Source organism: Engystomops pustulosus, unplaced genomic scaffold, assembly GCF_040894005.1.
Source record: "Engystomops pustulosus unplaced genomic scaffold, aEngPut4.maternal MAT_SCAFFOLD_553, whole genome shotgun sequence".
Lineage (NCBI taxonomy): Eukaryota > Metazoa > Chordata > Amphibia > Anura > Leptodactylidae > Engystomops > Engystomops pustulosus.
In genome coordinates this window covers 1-21,121 of record NW_027285432.1, presented here as the reverse complement: position 1 = coordinate 21,121, position 21,121 = coordinate 1, and the positions used below count along the sequence as shown (strand labels likewise).

The window sequence follows — 21,121 nt, the reverse complement described above, 5'->3', positions numbered from 1 at the left end:
CTAATACTCTGCAGTGTAAAGCACGGCGGAGGCTCACAGCAACGGCCCGTACAAGTAACATTTCTCCTTCACTTGTGATTCCACAGGCGAATAGCAGAGCTCCGTCATCTTAAAATGTATCGTATTTCTTACATAAGCAGACAAGACTTTGAGTTGCTTAAGGAATATTTTCCCAAAGCGTCTGATAAGACCCTAGTGACCTTAATACAGACTAAGGAAGTGGAGAGAGTCAGAGTGGCCAAAAAACTAGGTAGGTGGGATTCAGTCTTTATTTGCACAAAAAAAGCTTGTAAAGTGCCCGACTAGGTGGGACAGAGGCGGGACCTAATAAAAGGGGACCCCATTCTCCTGCAAAGTATAAGCCGACTAATGAGAGGTGTACAGTGAGGTCCAACTGCAGCGGTCATAGTGTAATAATCTATCCACAGCACACCCCCCTTTAACCCTTTCTGACCTCACACTTCTCTACTGGCTTCTGTGATGTGAAACCCTAGATTAGCTGAGGGTTTGTTACAGTTTCTACAGTTATGCACACACAGGGAAGTCCCCTTTAATAAAAGCACTTTTACCCTCCTGGGAGTGGAGGAAAGATGTAAAACCAGCTTTAAAGAGGACCTGTCACCCAAAATTTCGGTACTTGAACGAACGCCGCAGTGTTATAGTGATGGTGTTACTGGAAACCTCTGGTAACGTTATCAAACATTGCGGCGGGGTACAATATAATCATCGGACCGCTCGCAAAGCTGTCCGATGTATTCATGAGGGGGCGGTCCGATGCGCTGCCTCTTCCCCGGACCGCCCCACTCTCTCCATAGGCCGGCAGTGACTGCTGTGCGTCAGGCGGCAGTCACCGCCCCTAGCCCAGTGCCCCAACCCTGCCCCCTCATGAATATTACATTGTATCCCATATAATTACATTGTACCCCGCCACACTGTTTGACAGCGTTACCGGAGGTTTCCAGTAACGCCATCACTCTAACACTGCGGGGTTTGTTCAAGCACTAGGAGCTGCTTACTTTAGTAAGTGTGGGGATCGGATAATCAATGAAAATAATCACCTGATACAAACGTGTAAAAGACGCCTTGTGCACTTTGCAGGAATTATGTACAGACGAAGCAAATTTACCTCGGCAGAAGACGAACAGATAAAAAGCAATTTAGCGAAATTTATGAAACTTGTCGGAATAGATTCGCCAGATATGATTTTTAACCCTCACAAGTATCCAGAAAAGAAGAAAACAATCATGCAACTGAAAACTGCATACAAATTTCTTCAAACTCTTGGTAAGTGAAAAAAATCCATTTACTGCTATTTGTAAGTTTATTCTTACATTTTATCAACCACCTAACCACCCATATAAAGAATATAACTACTACAATACTGCCCCCTATGTACAGGAATATTACTACTACAATACTGCCCCCTATGTACAGGAATATAACTACTATAATACTGTCCCCTATGTACAGGAATATAACTACTATAATACTGCTCCCTATGTACAGGAATATAACTACTATAATACTGCCCCCTATGTACAAGAATATAACTACTACAATACTGCCCCCTATGTACAGGAATATTACTACTATAATACTGCCCCCTATGTACTGGTATATAACTACTATAATACTGCCTCCTATGTACAGGAATATAACTACTATAATACTGTCCCCTATGTACAAGAATATAACTACTATAATACTGCCCCCTATGTACAAGAATATAACTACTATAATACTGCCCCCTATGTACAAGAATATAACTACTATAATACTGCCCCCTATGTACAGGAATATAACTACTATAATACTGCCCCCTATGTAGAGGAATATAACTACTATAATACTGCCCCCTATGTACAAGAATATAACTACTACGGTATAATACTGCCCTCTATGTACAAGAATATAACTACTATAATACTGCCCCCTATGTACAGGAATATAACTACTTTAATACTGCTCCCTATGTACAGGAATATAACTACTATAATACTGCCCCCTATGTACAGGAATATAACTACTATAATACTGCCCCCTATGTACAAGAATATAACTACTATAATACTGCCCCCTATGTACAAGAATATAACTACTATAATACTGCCCCTATGTACAGGAATATAACTACTATAATACTGCCCCATGTACAGGGATATAACTACTATAATACTGCCCCCTATGTACAGGAATATAACTACTATAATACTGCTCCCTATGTACAGGAATATAACTACTATAATACTGCCCCCTATGTACAGGAATATAACTACTATAATACTGCCCCCTATGTACAGGAATATAACTACTATAATACTGCCCCCTATGTACAAGAATATAACTACTATAATACTGCCCCCTATGTACAAGAATATAACTACTATAATACTGGCCTCCTATGTACAGGAATATAACTACTATAATACTGCCCCCTATGTACAGGAATATAACTACTATAATACTACCCCCTATGTACAAGTATATAACTACTATAATACTGCCCCCTATGTACAAGAATATAACTACTATAATACTGCCCCCTATGTACAAGAATATAACTACTATAATACTGCCCCCTATGTACAGGAATATAAGTAATAATCCTATTTCATCTGTTTTGGGTTGTTTTAAGCTGCAGGTATATATCGCCCTGTCTATGAGGTTTTGTATCGTGGAGCGAGGTTGTACTGCGGTGTTGGAAGGCGAGGACGGTAAGTCCTGGTTTTCCGGTAACCATTCATGACGTTCCTCCTCTTTATAATGGGAGTGTCTGGGATTACCTCTGGGAGGTCTGTGCGCAGTATTGGCTGCTATCCTGTGGTAATCGGTGAGATTCATTTTTCGGTGTCTGGTGACTGCTGCTCATGGAATACGTTGACCAGGGGTAAATAGCGAGCATGTGCATGGACCATCTGTTATTATTCCTGGACAACCCCTTTAAGCTCAGTCATGATATCCTTGTGTCTGCTTTTCCAGATTCTCAAAGAAAGAAGAGGAGAAACTGATTGAGTACTGTAAGCTGTATAAGTACAGCTGGAAAGAAATTGGCCTGGCATTGGACCGCTCCTTATTCTCCTGCCAGTTGAAGATGTCCCAGATGCTAGAAGGTGAGGCGGATGATGGTACACTACAGGGGGGCTGGCAGGCTGTATAACTACAGGGGGGCTGGCAGGCTGTATAACTACAGGGGGGGCTGGCAGGCTGTATAACTACAGGGGGGCTGGCAGGCTGTATAACTACAGGGGGGCTGGCAGGCTGTATAACTGCAGGGGGGCTGGCAGGCTGTATAACTACAGGGGGGCTGGCAGGCTGTATAACTACAGGGGGGCTGGCAGGCTGTATAACTACAGGGGGGGGCTGGCAGGCTGTATAACTACAGGGGGGCTGGCAGGCTGTATAACTACAGGGGGGGGCTGGCAGGCTGTACACTACAGGGGGGGCTGGCAGGCTGTATAACTACAGGGGGGCTGGCAGGCTGTATAACTACAGGGGGGCTGGCAGGCTGTATAACTGCAGGGGGGCTGGCAGGCTGTATAACTACAGGGGGGCTGGCAGGCTGTATAACTACAGGGGGGCTGGCAGGCTGTATAACTACATGGGGGCTGGCAGGCTGTATAACTACATGGGGGCTGGCAGGCTGTATAACTACAGGGGGGCTGGCAGGCTGTATAACTACATGGGGGCTGGCAGGCTGTATAACTACAGGGGGGCTGGCAGGCTGTATAACTACAGGGGGGGCTGGCAGGCTGTATAACTACAGGGGGGGCTGGCAGGCTGTATAACTGCAGGGGGGCTGGCAGGCTGTATAACTGCAGGGGGGCTGGCAGGCTGTATAACTACAGGGGGGCTGGCAGGCTGTATAACTACAGGGGGGCTGGCAGGCTGTATAACTACAGGGGGGCTGGCAGGCTGTATAACTGCAGGGGGGCTGGCAGGCTGTATAACTACAGGGGGGCTGGCAGGCTGTATAACTACAGGGGGGCTGGCAGGCTGTATAACTACAGGGGGGCTGGCAGGCTGTATAACTACAGGGGGGCTGGCAGGCTGTATAACTACAGGGGGGCTGGCAGGCTGTATAACTACAGGGGGGGGGGCTGGCAGGCTGTACACTACAGGGGGGCTGGCAGGTTGTATAACTACAGGGGGGCTGGCAGGCTGTACACTGCAGGGGGGCTGGCAGGCTGTATAACTGCAGGGGGGCTGGCAGGCTGTATAACTACAGGGGGGCTGGCAGGCTGTATAACTGCAGGGGGGCTGGCAGGCTGTATAACTACAGGGGGGGCTGGCAGGCTGTATAACTACAGGGGGGCTGGCAGGCTGTATAACTACAGGGGGGCTGGCAGGCTGTATAACTGCAGGGGGGCTGGCAGGCTGTATAACTGCAGGGGGGCTGGCAGGCTGTATAACTACAGGGGGGCTGGCAGGCTGTATAACTACAGGGGGGCTGGCAGGCTGTATAACTACAGGGGGGGCTGGCAGGCTGTATAACTACAGGGGGGCTGGCAGGCTGTATAACTACAGGGGGGCTGGCAGGCTGTATAACTACAGGGGGGCTGGCAGGCTGTATAACTACAGGGGGGCTGGCAGGCTGTATAACTACAGGGGGGCTGGCAGGCTGTATAACTACAGGGGGGCTGGCAGGCTGTATAACTACAGGGGGGCTGGCAGGCTGTATAACTACAGGGGGGCTGGCAGGCTGTACAACTACAGGGGGGCTGGCAGGCTGTACAACTACAGGGGGGCTGGCAGGCTGTACAACTACAGGGGGGCTGGCAGGCTGTACAACTACAGGGGGGCTGGCAGGCTGTACAACTACAGGGGGGCTGGCAGGCTGTACAACTACAGGGGGGCTGGCAGGCTGTACAACTACAGGGGGGCTGGCAGGCTGTACAACTACAGGGGGGCTGGCAGGCTGTACAACTACAGGGGGGCTGGCAGGCTGTACAACTACAGGGGGGCTGGCAGGCTGTACAACTACAGGGGGGCTGGCAGGCTGTACGCCTGCAGGGGAAGCAGATCCAGGGTAAATTTCCATGTGAATCCAGTGAAATGTAGAAGATTCTTTAACCCCTTAAGGACCGGGCCCTTTTTCGTTTTTGCGTCTTTATTTTTCACTCCCCACCTTCAAAAATCTATAACTTTTTTATTATTCTGTGTACAGAGCTGTGTGAGGGCTTGTTTTTTGCGTAACAAATTGCACTTCATAGTGACAGTATTTAATATTCTATGCCCTATACTGGGAATTGGGGAAAAAAATCTGAATGCCGCGAAAATGATGAAAAAACGCATTTGCGACGTTCTCTTGTGGGCTTGGATTTTACGTCTTTCACTGTGCGCCCCAAAATGACAGGTCTACATTATTCATCGGGTCAGTACGATTACAGGGATACCGAATTTGTACAGGTTTTCTAATGTTTTCATACATTTAAAAAAATTAAAACCTCCTGTACAAAAAAAAAATAATTCTTCATTTTGCCGTCTTCTTGCGCTAATAACTTTTTCATACTTTGGTGTACGGAGCTGTGGGCGGTGTCATTTTTGGCGAATTTTGATGACGATTTTCGATGCTTTTATTTTTAGGATTGTACGACCTTTTGATCACTTTTTATAGAATTTTTAATATTTTTCAAAATGGCAAAAAAGTGGCATGTGCGACTTTGGGCGCTATTTTACATTATGGGGTTAAACGCAGTGAAAAAATTTTATTATATTGCGATCGGGCATTTTCAGACGTGGCGATGCCTCATGTGTTTATGATTGATATATTTATATCAGTTCTAGGGAAAGGAGGGGTGATTTAAATTATTAGGGGTTTTTTTTTTTTTTTTTTTTTACTTACTATTTTTCAGACTCCCTAGGGTACTTTAACCCTGGGTTGTCTGATCCTACCATATACTGCCATACTACAGTACAGGCGGTCCCCTACTTAAGGACACCCGACTTACAGACAACCCATAGTTACAGACGGACCCCTCTGCCCACTGTGACCTCTGGTGAAGCTCTCTGGATGCTTTAAAATAGTCCCAGATTGCAGTAATCAGCTTAAAATTGTCTGCAATGAAGCTTTATTGATAATTCTTGGTCCTATTACAGCAAAAAAATTTTAAACTCCAATTGTCACTGGGGCAAAAAAAAAAATTGTCGGGAACTACAATGATAAAATATACAGTTTCGACTTACATACAAATTCAACTTAAGAACAAACCTACAGTCCCTATCTTGTATGTAACCCGGGGACTGCCTGTATATGGGTTTTCTGCACACCATGGGGCTCATTTACTAAGGGTCCGAATCACGTTTTTCCGCCAGGTCTCCTGAATTTTTCCGATTTGCGCTGAATTACCCCGGGATTTTGGCGCACGCGATCGGATTGTGGCACATCGGCGCCGGCTTTCACGCGACAAAAAATCGGGGTCCACGGCCGTCGGAAAACCGAACCTTTTTGGAACTAAACCGCATTTAAAAAATAAATTGTCGCAAGAATATCGCTCACATACAGCGGAACGAAGCAGGTAAACTCCGGCGGACTTCAGTGCAGCAGCGACACCTGGTGGACATCGGGCGCACTGCCTTAGTGAATCCCGGCAGAAGCCGAATCAGCGTCGGAGAACGCGCCGCTGGATCACGACTGGACCGGGTAAGTAAATCTGCCCCCATGTATGTGCAAATCGCACATTGTAATTCATAGCCTAAAACATGATAGCCTCGGATCTTTGTGTGATCCGATGCCCACCGCGGCGCCGGCTCGTTAGTGCCACCGGCAGCAATCAAAGGGTTATCGCGGGTGTTAGCTACGGGTGTTTGCTACATTTTGAAGCAAGCACCCGGTGAGTATGAAGAAGCCCTCATTCATTCTCTGAGTCTCTCCCCAGTAGCCTTGTAGAGATGTCTCGTTGTGAGTCCGGTGGCAAGTTCCCATACGTGCAGCTCCCCTGCCACCGGCTTCGGGGGGCCGTGCACTCTGCATGGACGGATATCTATGCAGAGCACCCCTGCGGCTGCTGGCCCTACAGAAGGCAATGCAGGTGCCTCCTCCGGCTTCAACAGTATCGTGCACACGCAAGGAGGCCGCATTGCAGGGCTAATCACTGCGCCCATTTACCTCCGAGGCAACAGGACAGACCGGGTATATTGCAAAAAAAAAAAAATTTCACAATTTAATAACTCTTGAGATGTAGGACAACTCACTATCCTTGTCCTTGCTCTCCTCTGTATTCTGTGCTGCTAATCTCTGTGAGACCGTAGGGAGGTTACAATTGCTGAAGGGGAGAAGCTGATGCTGCTGAAGAAGGTCATGTGATGCTGCTGAAGAAGTCGCCTGCAGGGAAAAGTGATGTATAAAGGGGTCCCCATGTTCCGTGTCAGTACCTTCACCACTATCTGCACAGCAGGGAAGCTGATAGCACAGACTATACATTTTGTGTAACCGTTCACTGATGGTCGCTACTGATCCCATGCCCCAACGTGTGATGGAAGCTGCCATGCTAGTCACTTTATGCATTGTGTATGTGCACGTTCTGCCGAGCTCAGATTTTACTTGTAGGAATCTCTCTGGAATTGCTGATAAGTTTATGAGAGAACGCAAAGGATCATGGGAACTGTGGGCAGCTTGTTAGTGACTCTGCTTTGGCAGGAAGATGGGTAAGTCTCTGCCCTTTTGACTGCAGTGGAGGATTGTCCCATAACCCTGGAAAGAAAAGGGGGAGCAGCACAATATGGGTTTTGTTATAGGAATCGAATATGAGCGTTTTGATTTAAAAATAAGTAAATAAAATAAAATTCACGGAATTTACGTTCACTCTCTATAATCTGTGGTCCAGATGCGAAAAAAGGAATGTGGAGCGAAGAAGAAATGAATTGCCTGCTCACAGCCGTAAAGGAATTTGTTCTGGATTCTCTACGGAAGGAGAATAACAATGAGGAGCCGGTGACTGTGCCCAAACTGCGGCTGTACGTGGGAATATCGTGGGTCTCCATCCAAGCCAAGGTCCGCACCAGATCCTGGACTCACTGCAAGTTGAAATGGTAACAAAACACTTCTTTTGTTTTAATTTTAAGTCGGGTTGGTACAATCACAGCGATAGCAAATTTGTATCGGTTTTCATAGATTTTTTTAAATTTTTTTTTTTCATTTTACAATTTTTTTTTCTACTTTTTGTGCTATACTGACGCCAATAACGTTTTCATTCTTTGGTGTATTTTTTTGTGCGACGACCTGACTTTTCACTGCTGCCATTTTGGGGACTGCGCAACTTTTACTGTACTTTTTATTCCAACTGCTGCAGTTTTCTGCAGGCATCCTCTGTATAAGGGCGACTCCAATTACAAGCATGTGATCCGGAACCAGGACCCGGTTTCCTACATTTAAAAGATAGGAATCGGGCCTGTGTGCTTTAATTCCACTTCTAAATAGTCTTAAGTTGCACGTGGAACAACTTATGAGCCCTCTCCTTATAGCCTTATCTTCTTTATGACGTATAATTACAATGGGCTTTAAGTGGTTAATTTTACTGAGCATTCTCTTCTTAATCTGAAAGGCTAAACATATAAGTCCCTCTACAAAACACAATGTAAATTCTAGAATATAACTACTATAATACTGTCCCCCTATGTACAAGAATATAACTACTATAATACTGCCCCCTATGTACAAGAATATAACTACTATAATACTGCCCCCTATGTACAGGAATATAACTACTATAATACTCCCCCTATGTACAGGAATATAACTACTATAATACCGCCCCCTATGTACAAGAATATAACTACTATAATACTGTCCCCCTATGTACAAGAATATAACTACTATAATACTGCCCCCTATGTACAAGAATATAACTACTATAATACTGCCCCCTATGTACAGGGATATAACTACTATAATACTGCCCCCTATGTACAGGGATATAACTACTATAATACTGCCCCCTATGTACAAGAATATAACTACTATAATACTGCCCCCTATGTAGAGGAACATAACTACTATAATACTGCCCCTATGTACAAGAATATAACTACTATAATACTGCCCCCTATGTACAAGAATATAACTACTATAATACTGCCCCCTATGTAGAGGAACATAACTACTATAATACTGCCCCTATGTACAAGAATATAACTACTATAATACTGCCCCCTATGTACAAGAATATAACTACTATAATACTGCCCCCTATGTACAAGAATATAACTACTATAATACTGCCCCCTATGTACAGGAATATAACTACTATAATACTCCCCCTATGTACAGGAATATAACTACTATAATACCGCCCCCTATGTACAAGAATATAACTACTATAATACTGTCCCCCTATGTACAAGAATATAACTACTATAATACTGCTCCCTATGTACAGGAATATAACTACTATAATACCGCCCCCTATGTACAAGAATATAACTACTATAATACTGCTCCCTATGTACAAGAATATAACTACTATAATACTGCCCCCTATGTACAGGAATATAACTACTATAATACCGCCCCCTATGTACAAGAATATAACTACTATAATACTGCTCCCTATGTACAAGAATATAACTACTATAATACTGCCCCCTATGTACAGGAATATAACTACTATAATACTGCCCCCTATGTACAGGAATATAACTACTATAATACTGCTCCCTATGTACAGGAATATAACTACTATAATACTGCTCCCTATGTACAAGAATATAACTACTATAATACTGCCCCCTATGTACAGGAATATAACTACTATAATACCGCCCCCTATGTACAAGAATATAACTACTATAATACTGCCCCCTATGTACAAGAATATAACTACTATAATACTGCCCCCTATGTACAAGAATATAACTACTATAATACTGCCCCCTATGTACAGGAATATAACTACTATAATACCGCCCCCTATGTACAAGAATATAACTACTATAATACTGCCCCCTATGTACAAGAATATAACTACTATAATACTGCCCCCTATGTACAAGAATATAACTACTATAATACTGCCCCCCATGTACAAGAATATAACTACTATAATACTGCCCCCTATGTACAAGAATATAACTACTATAATACTGGCCCCCTATGTACAAGAATATAACTACTATAATACTGCCCCCTATGTACAAGAATATAGCTACTATAATACTGCCCCCTATGTACAGGAATATAACTGCTACAATACTGCCCCTATGTACAAGAATATAACTACTATAATACTGCCCCCTATGTACAAGACTATAACTACTATAATACTGCCCCCTATGTACAAGAATATAACTACTATAATACTGCCCCCTATGTACAAGAATATAACTACTATAATACTGCCCCCTATGTACAAGAATATAACTACTATAATACTGCTCCCTATGTACAAGAATATAACTACTATAATACTGCCCCCTATGTACAAGAATATAACTACTATAATACTGCCCCCTATGTACAAGAATATAACTACTATAATACTGCCCCCTATGTACAAGAATATAACTACTATAATACTGCTCCCTTTGTACAGGAATATAACTACTATAATACTGCCCCCTATGTACAGGAATATAACTACTATAATACTGCCCCCTATGTACAGGGATATAACTACTATAATACTGCCCCCTATGTACAGGGATATAGCTACTATAATACTGCCCCCTATGTACAGGAATATAACTACTATAATACTGCCCCCTATGTACAGGAATATAACTACTATAATACTGCCCCCTATGTACAGGAATATAACTACTATAATACTGCCCCCTATATACAGGACTATAACTACTACAATACTGCCCCCTATGTACAAGAATATAACTACTATAATACTACCCCCTATGTACAGGGATATAACTACTATAATACTGCCCCCTATGTACAGGGATATAGCTACTATAATACTGCCCCCTATGTACAGGAATATAACTACTATAATACTGCCCCCTATGTACAGGAATATAACTACTATAATACTGCCCCCTATGTACAGGGATATTACTACTATAATACTGCCCCCTATGTACAGGAATATAACTACTATAATACTGCCCCCTATGTACAGGAATATAACTACTATAATACTGCTCCCTATGTACAGGGATATAACTACTATAATACTGCCCCCTATGTACAGGAATATAACTACTATAATACTGCCCCCTATGTACAGGGATATAACTACTATAATACTGCCCCCTATGTACAAGAATATAACTACTATAATACTGCCCCCTATGTACAGGAATATAACTACTACAACACTGCCCCCTATGTACAGGAATATAACTACTATAATACTACCTCCTATGTACAGGAATATAACTACTATAATACTGTCCCCCATGTACAAGAATATAACTACTATAATACTGCCCCTATGTACAAGAATATAACTACTATAATACTGCCCCCTATGTACAGGAATATAACTACTATAATACTGCCCCCTATGTACAGGAATATAACTACTATAATACTGCCCCTATGTACAGGAATATAACTACTATAATACTGTCCCCTATGTACAGGAATATAACTACTATAATACTGCCCCTATGTACAGGAATATAACTACTATAATACTGCCCCTATGTACAAGAATATAACTACTATAATACTGCCCCCTATGTACAGGGATATAACTACTATAATACTGCCCCCTATGTACAAGAATATAGCTACTATAATACTGCCCCCTATGTACAGGAATATAACTACTATAATACTGCCCCCTATGTACAGGAATATAACTACTATAATACTGTCTCCTATGTACAGGAATATAACTACTATAATACTGCCCCCTATGTACAGGAATATAACTACTATAATACTGCCCCCTATGTACAGGAATACAACTACTATAATACTGCCCCCTATGTACAAGAATATAACTACTATAATACTGCCCCCTATGTACAAGAATATAACTACTATAATACTGCCCCCTATGTACAAGAATATAACTACTATAATACTGCCCCCTATGTACAGGAATATAACTACTATAATACTGCCCCCTATGTACAGGAATATAACTACTATAATACTGCCCCCTATGTACAGGAATATAACTACTATAATACTGCCCCCTATGTACAGGAATATAACTACTATAATACTGTCTCCTATGTACAGGAATATAACTACTATAATACTGCCTCCTATGTACAGGAATATAACTACTATAATACTGCCCCCTATGTACAGGAATATAACTACTATAATACTGCCCCCTATGTACAGGAATATAACTACTATAATACTGTCTCCTATGTACAGGAATATAACTACTATAATACTGCCCCCTATGTACAGGAATATAACTACTATAATACTGCCCCCTATGTACAGGAATATAACTACTATAATACTGCCCCCTATGTACAGGAATATAACTACTATAATACTGCCCCCTATGTACAGGAATATAACTACTATAATACTGCCCCCTATGTACAGGAATATAACTACTATAATACTGTCTCCTATGTACAGGAATATAACTACTATAATACTGCCTCCTATGTACAGGAATATAACTACTATAATACTGCCCCCTATGTACAGGAATATAACTACTATAATACTGCCCCCTATGTACAGGAATATAACTACTATAATACTGTCTCCTATGTACAGGAATATAACTACTATAATACTGCCCCCTATGTACAGGAATATAACTACTATAATACTGCCCCCTATGTACAGGAATATAACTACTATAATACTGCCCCCTATGTACAGGAATATAACTACTATAATACTGCCCCCTATGTACAGGAATATAACTACTATAATACTGCCCCCTATGTACAGGAATATAACTACTATAATACTGCCCCCTATGTACAGGAATATAACTACTATAATACTGTCTCCTATGTACAGGAATATAACTACTATAATACTGCCCCCTATGTACAGGAATATAACTACTATAATACTGCCCCCTATGTACAGGAATACAACTACTATAATACTGCCCCCTATGTACAAGAATATAACTACTATAATACTGCCCCCTATGTACAAGAATATAACTACTATAATACTGCCCCCTATGTACAAGAATATAACTACTATAATACTGCCCCCTATGTACAGGAATATAACTACTATAATACTGCCCCCTATGTACAGGAATATAACTACTATAATACTGCCCCCTATGTACAGGAATATAACTACTATAATACTGCCCCCTATGTACAGGAATATAACTACTATAATACTGTCTCCTATGTACAGGAATATAACTACTATAATACTGCCTCCTATGTACAGGAATATAACTACTATAATACTGCCCCCTATGTACAGGAATATAACTACTATAATACTGCCCCCTATGTACAGGAATATAACTACTATAATACTGTCTCCTATGTACAGGAATATAACTACTATAATACTGCCCCCTATGTACAGGAATATAACTACTATAATACTGCCCCCTATGTACAGGAATATAACTACTATAATACTGCCCCCTATGTACAGGAATATAACTACTATAATACTGCCCCCTATGTACAGGAATATAACTACTATAATACTGCCCCCTATGTACAGGAATATAACTACTATAATACTGCCCCCTATGTACAGGGATATAACTCTTTCTCCTATGAAATCATTGTTTCTCTCTTTCAGGTTCTCACTGATTTATAAGCGGATGAATCACTACAAGGTGCCCACTGTTAAGCCACTTCGATATTGGTTCGATATAAAATTAATTAATTGGTATGTTGGCTCTGGTGAGGACATGATATGTTGTATGTATCTTGCATAGAGACAAGTGTTGTCCTGAGGTTATGACCTCTGAACTCATCATTCTCCTGTTGTTTGCTTCACAGGTTTTATGATAATAAGTTGGAGGAGTTCGGAGATGTTGATTGGACGGCGCTGTCTCTGCATCTCGGGTAAAGATCATTGCATGTGTCATGAATCAGAAGAAATGTATAAGAGAGGACTGAAGCTCCACATAATCGGCATCGGCTCTTTTTGGGGTTATTTGTATATTTCCTGGAGGACACCAAGATTTCCTGGAGGAATAGGCTGCAGAACGCAGGGCACGGGGCTCTAGGGCCTCATTCACACCCAGGTATCTAGGAAGTAACGCACACACATAGTGTAGCCCGGAAAAGTAAAAAAAAACTGCTTTTATTGTTCTCACATTTGTTAAAACACAATAATAATAATTCTTTATTTATATAGCGCACACAGATTAGGTAGCGCTGCACAAAGCATGACAAATCTGTCCCTGTCCCCATGGGGCTCACAATCTACACAACCTACCAGTATGTTTTGGAGTGTTGGAGGAAACCGGAGGACCCTGAGGAAACCCACACAAACACGGAGAGAACATACAAACTCTTTGCAGATGTTGACCTGGGTGGGATTTGAACCCAGGACCCCAGCGCTGCAAGGCAGAAGTGCTAACCACTCAGCCACAATGCAGCAGATCTTAAAAACTCATGGATGCGTGTCACAATACTAGTGGGACGGGAGCAGGAGTCCAGTAGTCAGGTAAGGCAGAGGAGGCTGGAGGCAATACACAGATAGCCCACAGGGGGCTGCAGTAGCAGTCTTGAGCAGGAGTGCAGAGGCCAGAGTAATAATCCAGTATATCTCAGGAGCTGAAGGTGCAGTATAGATAACTTGCAGTCAGCAAAGGTAATGTTCCGAGGAACTAGAAGATGATCTCCAGCAAGGAGGTCTCCTGGGTGTACAGGCTGTACTCAGAAAACTGAACACAATACTAACACAAGCAGGAAGTGTCAGAGGCACATATATATAGGCAGACCAATCAAGGTAAACTCAGGGCGGTACTAATCAGGAGAAGCAGGTGTCGGGTTTTGCAAGTAGGTTCAGCACCATAGTCCAGCAGACAACTATTCAACTAGCTGAGTGGCTCAGCATACAAGGAGACAGAGAACCAGGCGCCAGAGCACAGGTTCGAATCCTGACAATGCGTTGGCTAGTGATGACCCCTGTAAGGCTTGACTAGCCAAAAAACCTGCCCTTATTTACATACCTTCTGACCTTGTTGATCTCTATCCACCAATCAGAGGTACTGCCCCTAAGGAGTCAGCGTTCCGCTGATTGGTGGAAAAGGATCGAGGGAGCTCTCTCATTGGTCGATTTTGGAGGCGTGTATGATGACGCAACTTCAACTCCCTCCAATGGGAGTGTTTTTTGATATTCCAGGTGGAGAGTAGGCACCGCGCTTATTGGCTGGGGGAAATGACGCGATTGAATTCTAATTTTTAAAACAAAAGGTGCGTTTTAGGAGAGGTCAGTGATTGGCCGAACATGAGTAAAGGAGGAAGGTGATTGGTGGCTCATTGTAATGTATAGTGTGCAGAAATGCCATATACTGCGATACAGTAGTAATGCAGTATATTGTAGGAACGAACAGACCATCTAGGGTTAAATGTGCCCTACAGGGTCTAAAAAATAAAAAAAAAAAATAGTAAAAAGAAAGTTTCAAAAAAGGTTGTAAAAAAATGATAATGAAAAAAGTAAAAAACCTAATATAAAACCTAATATAAAACGTAATAAAACAGTAAAAATCACAGACATATTAGGTATCGCCGCATCTCAAAATGCCCCCATCTATCAAAATACCGGTAATAACCGGCGATGACCCCCCTCATAACGGAAAATAGCGCCCCAAATGTGCGAAACGCGACTTTTACACCATTTTACATCGAAATAAAAAGTGAATTTTTTTTTCCAGCTTCCCATGGTATGGAATAATAAATAATGCGCGCCCGTCTGCTCCATTAGACTGAGGAGCGGTTTTCGCAATCTGTGTGGGGGGGGTGTCTCGGGACTGAGACCCCCCACTGATCAGCAAGTTAGGCCCTAACCCGTGGATAGGGCCTAACTTTAGTTTGTGGAAAAACCCTTTTTAACCGGTTCGCGACCGCCCGCTGTGTATTCACGACGGCGGTCGCGTTCCGATGCATGGAGAGGGCTCACGGGCCGAGCCCTCTCCATAGCCGGTAAGTCTTTGCTGCATATTGCAGCAAAGGCTTACCGGTAACACCCGCGATCGGTGCTGGCACCGATCGCGGGTGTTTTCTTGCAGAACGCATGGGCGCCGCCATCTTTCTGATGACGTCACGGGGAGCGGCGATCCGTTGCCATGACAGCATCGGGCCTCACGAAGACCCGAAGCTACTTCGGGTTAACCCATTCATTACAATGTGCTATCAGCACATTGTAATGTATGAGGAGTAAAATCCCCATATACTGCCATACTGTAGTATGGCAGTATATGGTAGGATCGATCAGACAACCTAGGGTTAAAGTACCCTAGGGAGTCTGAAAAATAGTAAAAATAAAAATTAAAAAAAAGTTAAAAAAAAAAAAAAAAAAATTATAATATAAAAAACTAAAAATTCAAATCACCCCCCTTTCCCTAGAACTGATATAAATAAACAGTAAAAATCATAAACACATCCGGTATCGCCGCGTCCGAAAATGCCCGATCTATCAAAATATAATAACGGTTTTTCACTGCGTTTAACCCCGTAATGGAAAATCGCGTCCAAAGTCAAAACTGGCACTTTTTTGCCATTTAAAAAAAAATTAAAAATTCTATAAAAAGTGATCAAAAGGTCATACAGTCCTAAAAATAATATGATTGAAAACATCATCAAAAGTCGCAAAAGATGGCACCACCCACAACTCCATACAACGAAGTATGGAAAAGTTATAAGCACAAGAAGACGGCAAAAAAAAAAAAAAAAAATTTTGTTCATGAGGTTTTAATTTTTGTAAATGTATGAAAACATTATAAAACCTATACAAATTTGGTATCCCTGTAATCGTACTGACCCAAAGAATAAATTAGATGCGTCATTGCGCTCAGTGAAAGCCGTAAGATCCAAGCCCACAAGAATACGACACAAATGCGTTTTTTCACCATTTTCACTGCATTTGGAATTTTTTTCCCGCTTCCCAGTACATGGCATGGAATATTTAATACCATCACTATGAAGTGCAATTTGTTACGCAAAAAACGAGCCGTCACACAGCTTTTTACGTGTAAAAATAAAAAAGTTATAGATTTTTGAAGGTGGGGAGTGAAAAATGGAAATGAAAAAACGGGAAAGGGCCCGGTCGTTAACCGGTTAAGATCTGCTGGATTGTGTTTTAACAAATGTGAGAATAGGAACAATAAAAGCACTTTAAAAAAAAAAACTTTTCCGGGCTACGCTATGTGTGTGCACAAGATCGCAGCGCCCCCCCAGTGACATCATGGGGAGCGGCGACCTTCACCAAGATGGTCACCAAAAATGTGAAGTTTTTTTTTATTAGCAACGTCTCCGCATTTTGAGAGATTTGAAAAAAATGCAACATTTTTGGTGGCCAATTCAGTTTGGACATGTGGGAAGTCAGCTGCTGTTTGGTCGCGCAGCGATGTGCGGGACAGAGTTAGTGCCTAATTGGTTACAAAATGTTTTTGTGGTGCTACAGTGTACGCAACATTCCCCTGAAGTAACAGTACCATAGAAAACCCCCCCAAAGATGTCTCCATTTTGGAAATTACACCCCTCAATAAATTTGCCTAGGACTGTAGTGAACATTTTAACCCCCAACATGCTGGCCAAAATCTAATACAAAGTAAATTGTGCAAAAGTAAAAACTGCATTTTTTTTTTTTTAAATCAAAAGTGCCATTTTAATGCTTGATGTATTTTGCCCAAATTATGCCACCGGGGACTAACACCCCAAAAATGATTTCTGCAAGTTGTCCCCAGGACGGCAATACCTTACATGTGCCAATAGTCTACAGGCTTGGGGGCACAGCAGGGCTGAGAAGGGAAGGAGCAAAATTTTCCTTTTGGAGACTGGTATTGGGGTACAATAGAAACCCCCGAAAAGTGACCCCATTTCAAGAAAGGGCACCCCACAAAGAATTTATTTAGGGTTATAATGAGCATTTTAACCCCCGATATGCATCAGTGTAAAACATGCAGTAAATTTTTTTTAAAAAATTGTACATCAAGGGAGGTGTGGTAAATCCTAAAACCATCCTTCATGTAGAATACCAGTAAAGAGTGGTAAAAAAAACAAATTTTTTTCATCCCCGTCTTCGGCTTAGCATTTTTATTTTTTTGGATACAGAGCTGCCTGCGGGACAGCCCTGGGGTCCTGATAGAGACCATCTGAGCTGCCCTATAAAGGTAGATCGTGTGGTAGGTGCATCTATAGGACGTGAGGAGAGCCCTTTAAAGGGCTAATCCTCACGTCCCCACAATATTTTGATAACTTTTATTTCGCTAATATGTAAATTTTGTAAAGAGGGGCGTGTACAGGGGGCGTGGAGTAGCCGGAGTTGAGGATACACGGCACGGCTTCAGTAGCCTCTTTGATCCACCTACCAGATAAGCGTCGCACAGCTCCTCATAGCTGCGCGGCCTCGTCCGCGATGCTGGCCGTCGTCTGCGCATGCGCTCTGAAGCCCAAGCCGCTGCGCATGCGCAGGCATCGCGGATGAGGGCACGCAACTATGCACCGAAGTTATACATGAAGACATATCAAGGAATTGATACAGAAAGTACATTGGAAAATTGTATCACTTTTTATTACACAATCTCAATTATTAGCTGAAGCTGGACGACCCCTTTAACATTCCGATGTCCAGTATTTATCTGGGGGGCCCTCGTTAGCAGCGGCGACTCGTTAGGGCGAGGATAAAAGCCTCCGTCTTCATCCCATGTCACGCCGGCCGTCATGATGATCCTCCTAGAGCTTCCATGTTGTTGTCTTTCTTATAAATGACGCGTTTTATAACTTTTTTTTTGTCTTTCAGAAATGTTCCAAACATCATCTCACAAAGATGTTTTTTGGAACTTAAGAGAAAAGTCCCAAATTATAAAGAGCTGCGCCTATGCGGTAAGTTTCTCCTCCATCGTCCTGTGTTACATTGTATGGAGTCCTGGAGGAAGTAAATCTACTGCTGGAGTGTTACTTGTGCTTCTTGATTCAGAGTTTCATCCATTTTTTTTTATTAGTGTAATTTTTATGTGTTGCGAAATGGCGTCTGTGTTTAATTTTGGAATTGGGGGAGGCGGGAAAAGGAGAACAAGATCTGTATCCGGTGGCCAGACTGATTGATAGGTAGATAGATAAGAGATAGATAGATGATAGATATATAGATATAGATAGATATGGATGGATATAGATGGATGGATGGATATGGATATAGATGGATGGATGGATATGGATATAGATGGATGGATATGGATATAGATGGATGGATATAGATGGATGGATATGGATATAGATGGATGGATGGATATAGATGGATGGATATGGATATAGATGGATGGATATGGATATAGATGGATGGATATGGATATAGATGGATGGATGGATATGGATATAGATGGATGGATGGATATGGATATAGATGGATGGATGGATATGGATATAGATGGATGGATGGATATGGATATAGATGGATGGATGGATATGGATATAGATGGATGGATGGATATGGATATAGATGGATGGATATGGATATAGATGGATGGATATGGATATAGATGGATGGATATGGATATAGATGGATGGATATGGATATAGATGGATGGATATGGATATAGATGGATGGATATGGATATAGATGGATGGATATGGATATAGATGGATGGATATGGATATAGATGGATGGATATGGATATAGATGGATGGATATGGATATAGATGGATGGATATGGATATAGATGGATGGATATGGATATAGATGGATGGATATGGATATAGATGGATGGATATGGATATAGATGGATGGATATGGATATAGATGGATGGATATGGATATAGATGGATGGATATGGATATGGATGGATGGATATGGATATGGATGGATGGATATGGATATGGATGGATGGATATGGATGGATGGATATGGATATGGATGGATGGATATGGATATGGATGGATATGGATATGGATATGGATGGATATGGATATAGATGGATGGATATGGATATAGATGGATGGATATGGATATAGATGGATGGATATGGATATAGATGGATGGATATGGATATAGATGGATGGATATGGATATAGATGGATGGATGGATATGGATATAGATGGATGGATATGGATATAGATGGATGGATGGATATGGATATAGATGGATGGATGGATATGGATATAGATGGATGGATGGATATGGATATAGATGGATGGATATGGATATAGATGGATGGATATGGATATAGATGGATGGATATAGATGGATGGATATAGATGGATGGATGGATATGGATATGGATGGATATGGATGGATATGGATATAGATGGATGGATATGGATATAGATGGATGGATATAGATGGATGGATATGGATATAGATGGATGGATATGGATATAGATGGATGGATATGGATATAGATGGATGGATATGGATATAGATGGATGGATATGGATATAGATGGATGGATATGGATATAGATGGATGGATATGGATATAGATGGATGGATATGGATATAGATGGATGGATATGGATATAGATGGATGGATATGGATATAGATGGATGGATATGGATATAGATGGATGGATGGATATGGAGGCACATTCATCATCTTCATTCACGCTCACCCTCTGCACATGCACACTCATTCAGTTCACATGTCACACTCATTCATTCACATTCACACTCATTCATTCACATGCCACCATTCACACTCATTCATTCACATTCACACTCATTCACATGTCACATCATTCATTCACATTCATTTCACATTCATTCATTCACATCACTATTCACTCATCACATTCACACTCATTCATTCACATTCACACTCATTCATTCACATTCACACTCATTCATTCACATTCACACTCATTCATTCACATTCACACTCATTCATTCACATTCACACTCATTCATTCACATTCACACTCATTCATTCACATTCACACTCATTCACATTCACACTCATTCATTCACATTCACACTCATTCATTCATTCACGTCACTCATTCATTCACTTCACTCTCATTCATTCACAGTCACACTCATTCATTCACAGTCACACTTCATTCATCACATTCACACTGCATTCATTCACAT

The 21,121-nt window shown here is 41.8% G+C and overlaps 1 protein-coding gene across 7 annotated transcripts in view; it reads left to right on the top strand.

Annotated features, from left to right (window-relative positions):
- Positions 1–20,607, top strand: part of LOC140111705 (uncharacterized) — a 37,808-nt gene extending 17,201 nt beyond the window's left edge. For 6 of the 7 annotated variants that reach the window (XM_072132409.1, XM_072132410.1, XM_072132408.1 and 3 more), the window contains exons 4-11: positions 87–250; positions 1,099–1,284; positions 2,636–2,714; positions 2,980–3,110; positions 7,824–8,028; positions 13,664–13,753; positions 13,867–13,932; positions 18,839–20,607. In XM_072132409.1, coding sequence (XP_071988510.1) covers positions 87–250; positions 1,099–1,284; positions 2,636–2,714; positions 2,980–3,110; positions 7,824–8,028; positions 13,664–13,753; positions 13,867–13,932; positions 18,839–18,977 — 1,060 coding nt within the window. In that variant the 3' untranslated portion in view covers positions 18,978–20,607. Of the gene's footprint in view, positions 1–86; positions 251–1,098; positions 1,285–2,635; positions 2,715–2,979; positions 3,111–7,823; positions 8,029–13,663; positions 13,754–13,866; positions 13,933–18,838 lie in introns of those variants that run through there. The other variant, XR_011852210.1, reaches the window with a different exon arrangement.
- The last annotated feature ends 514 nt before the right edge of the window (positions 20,608–21,121 follow it).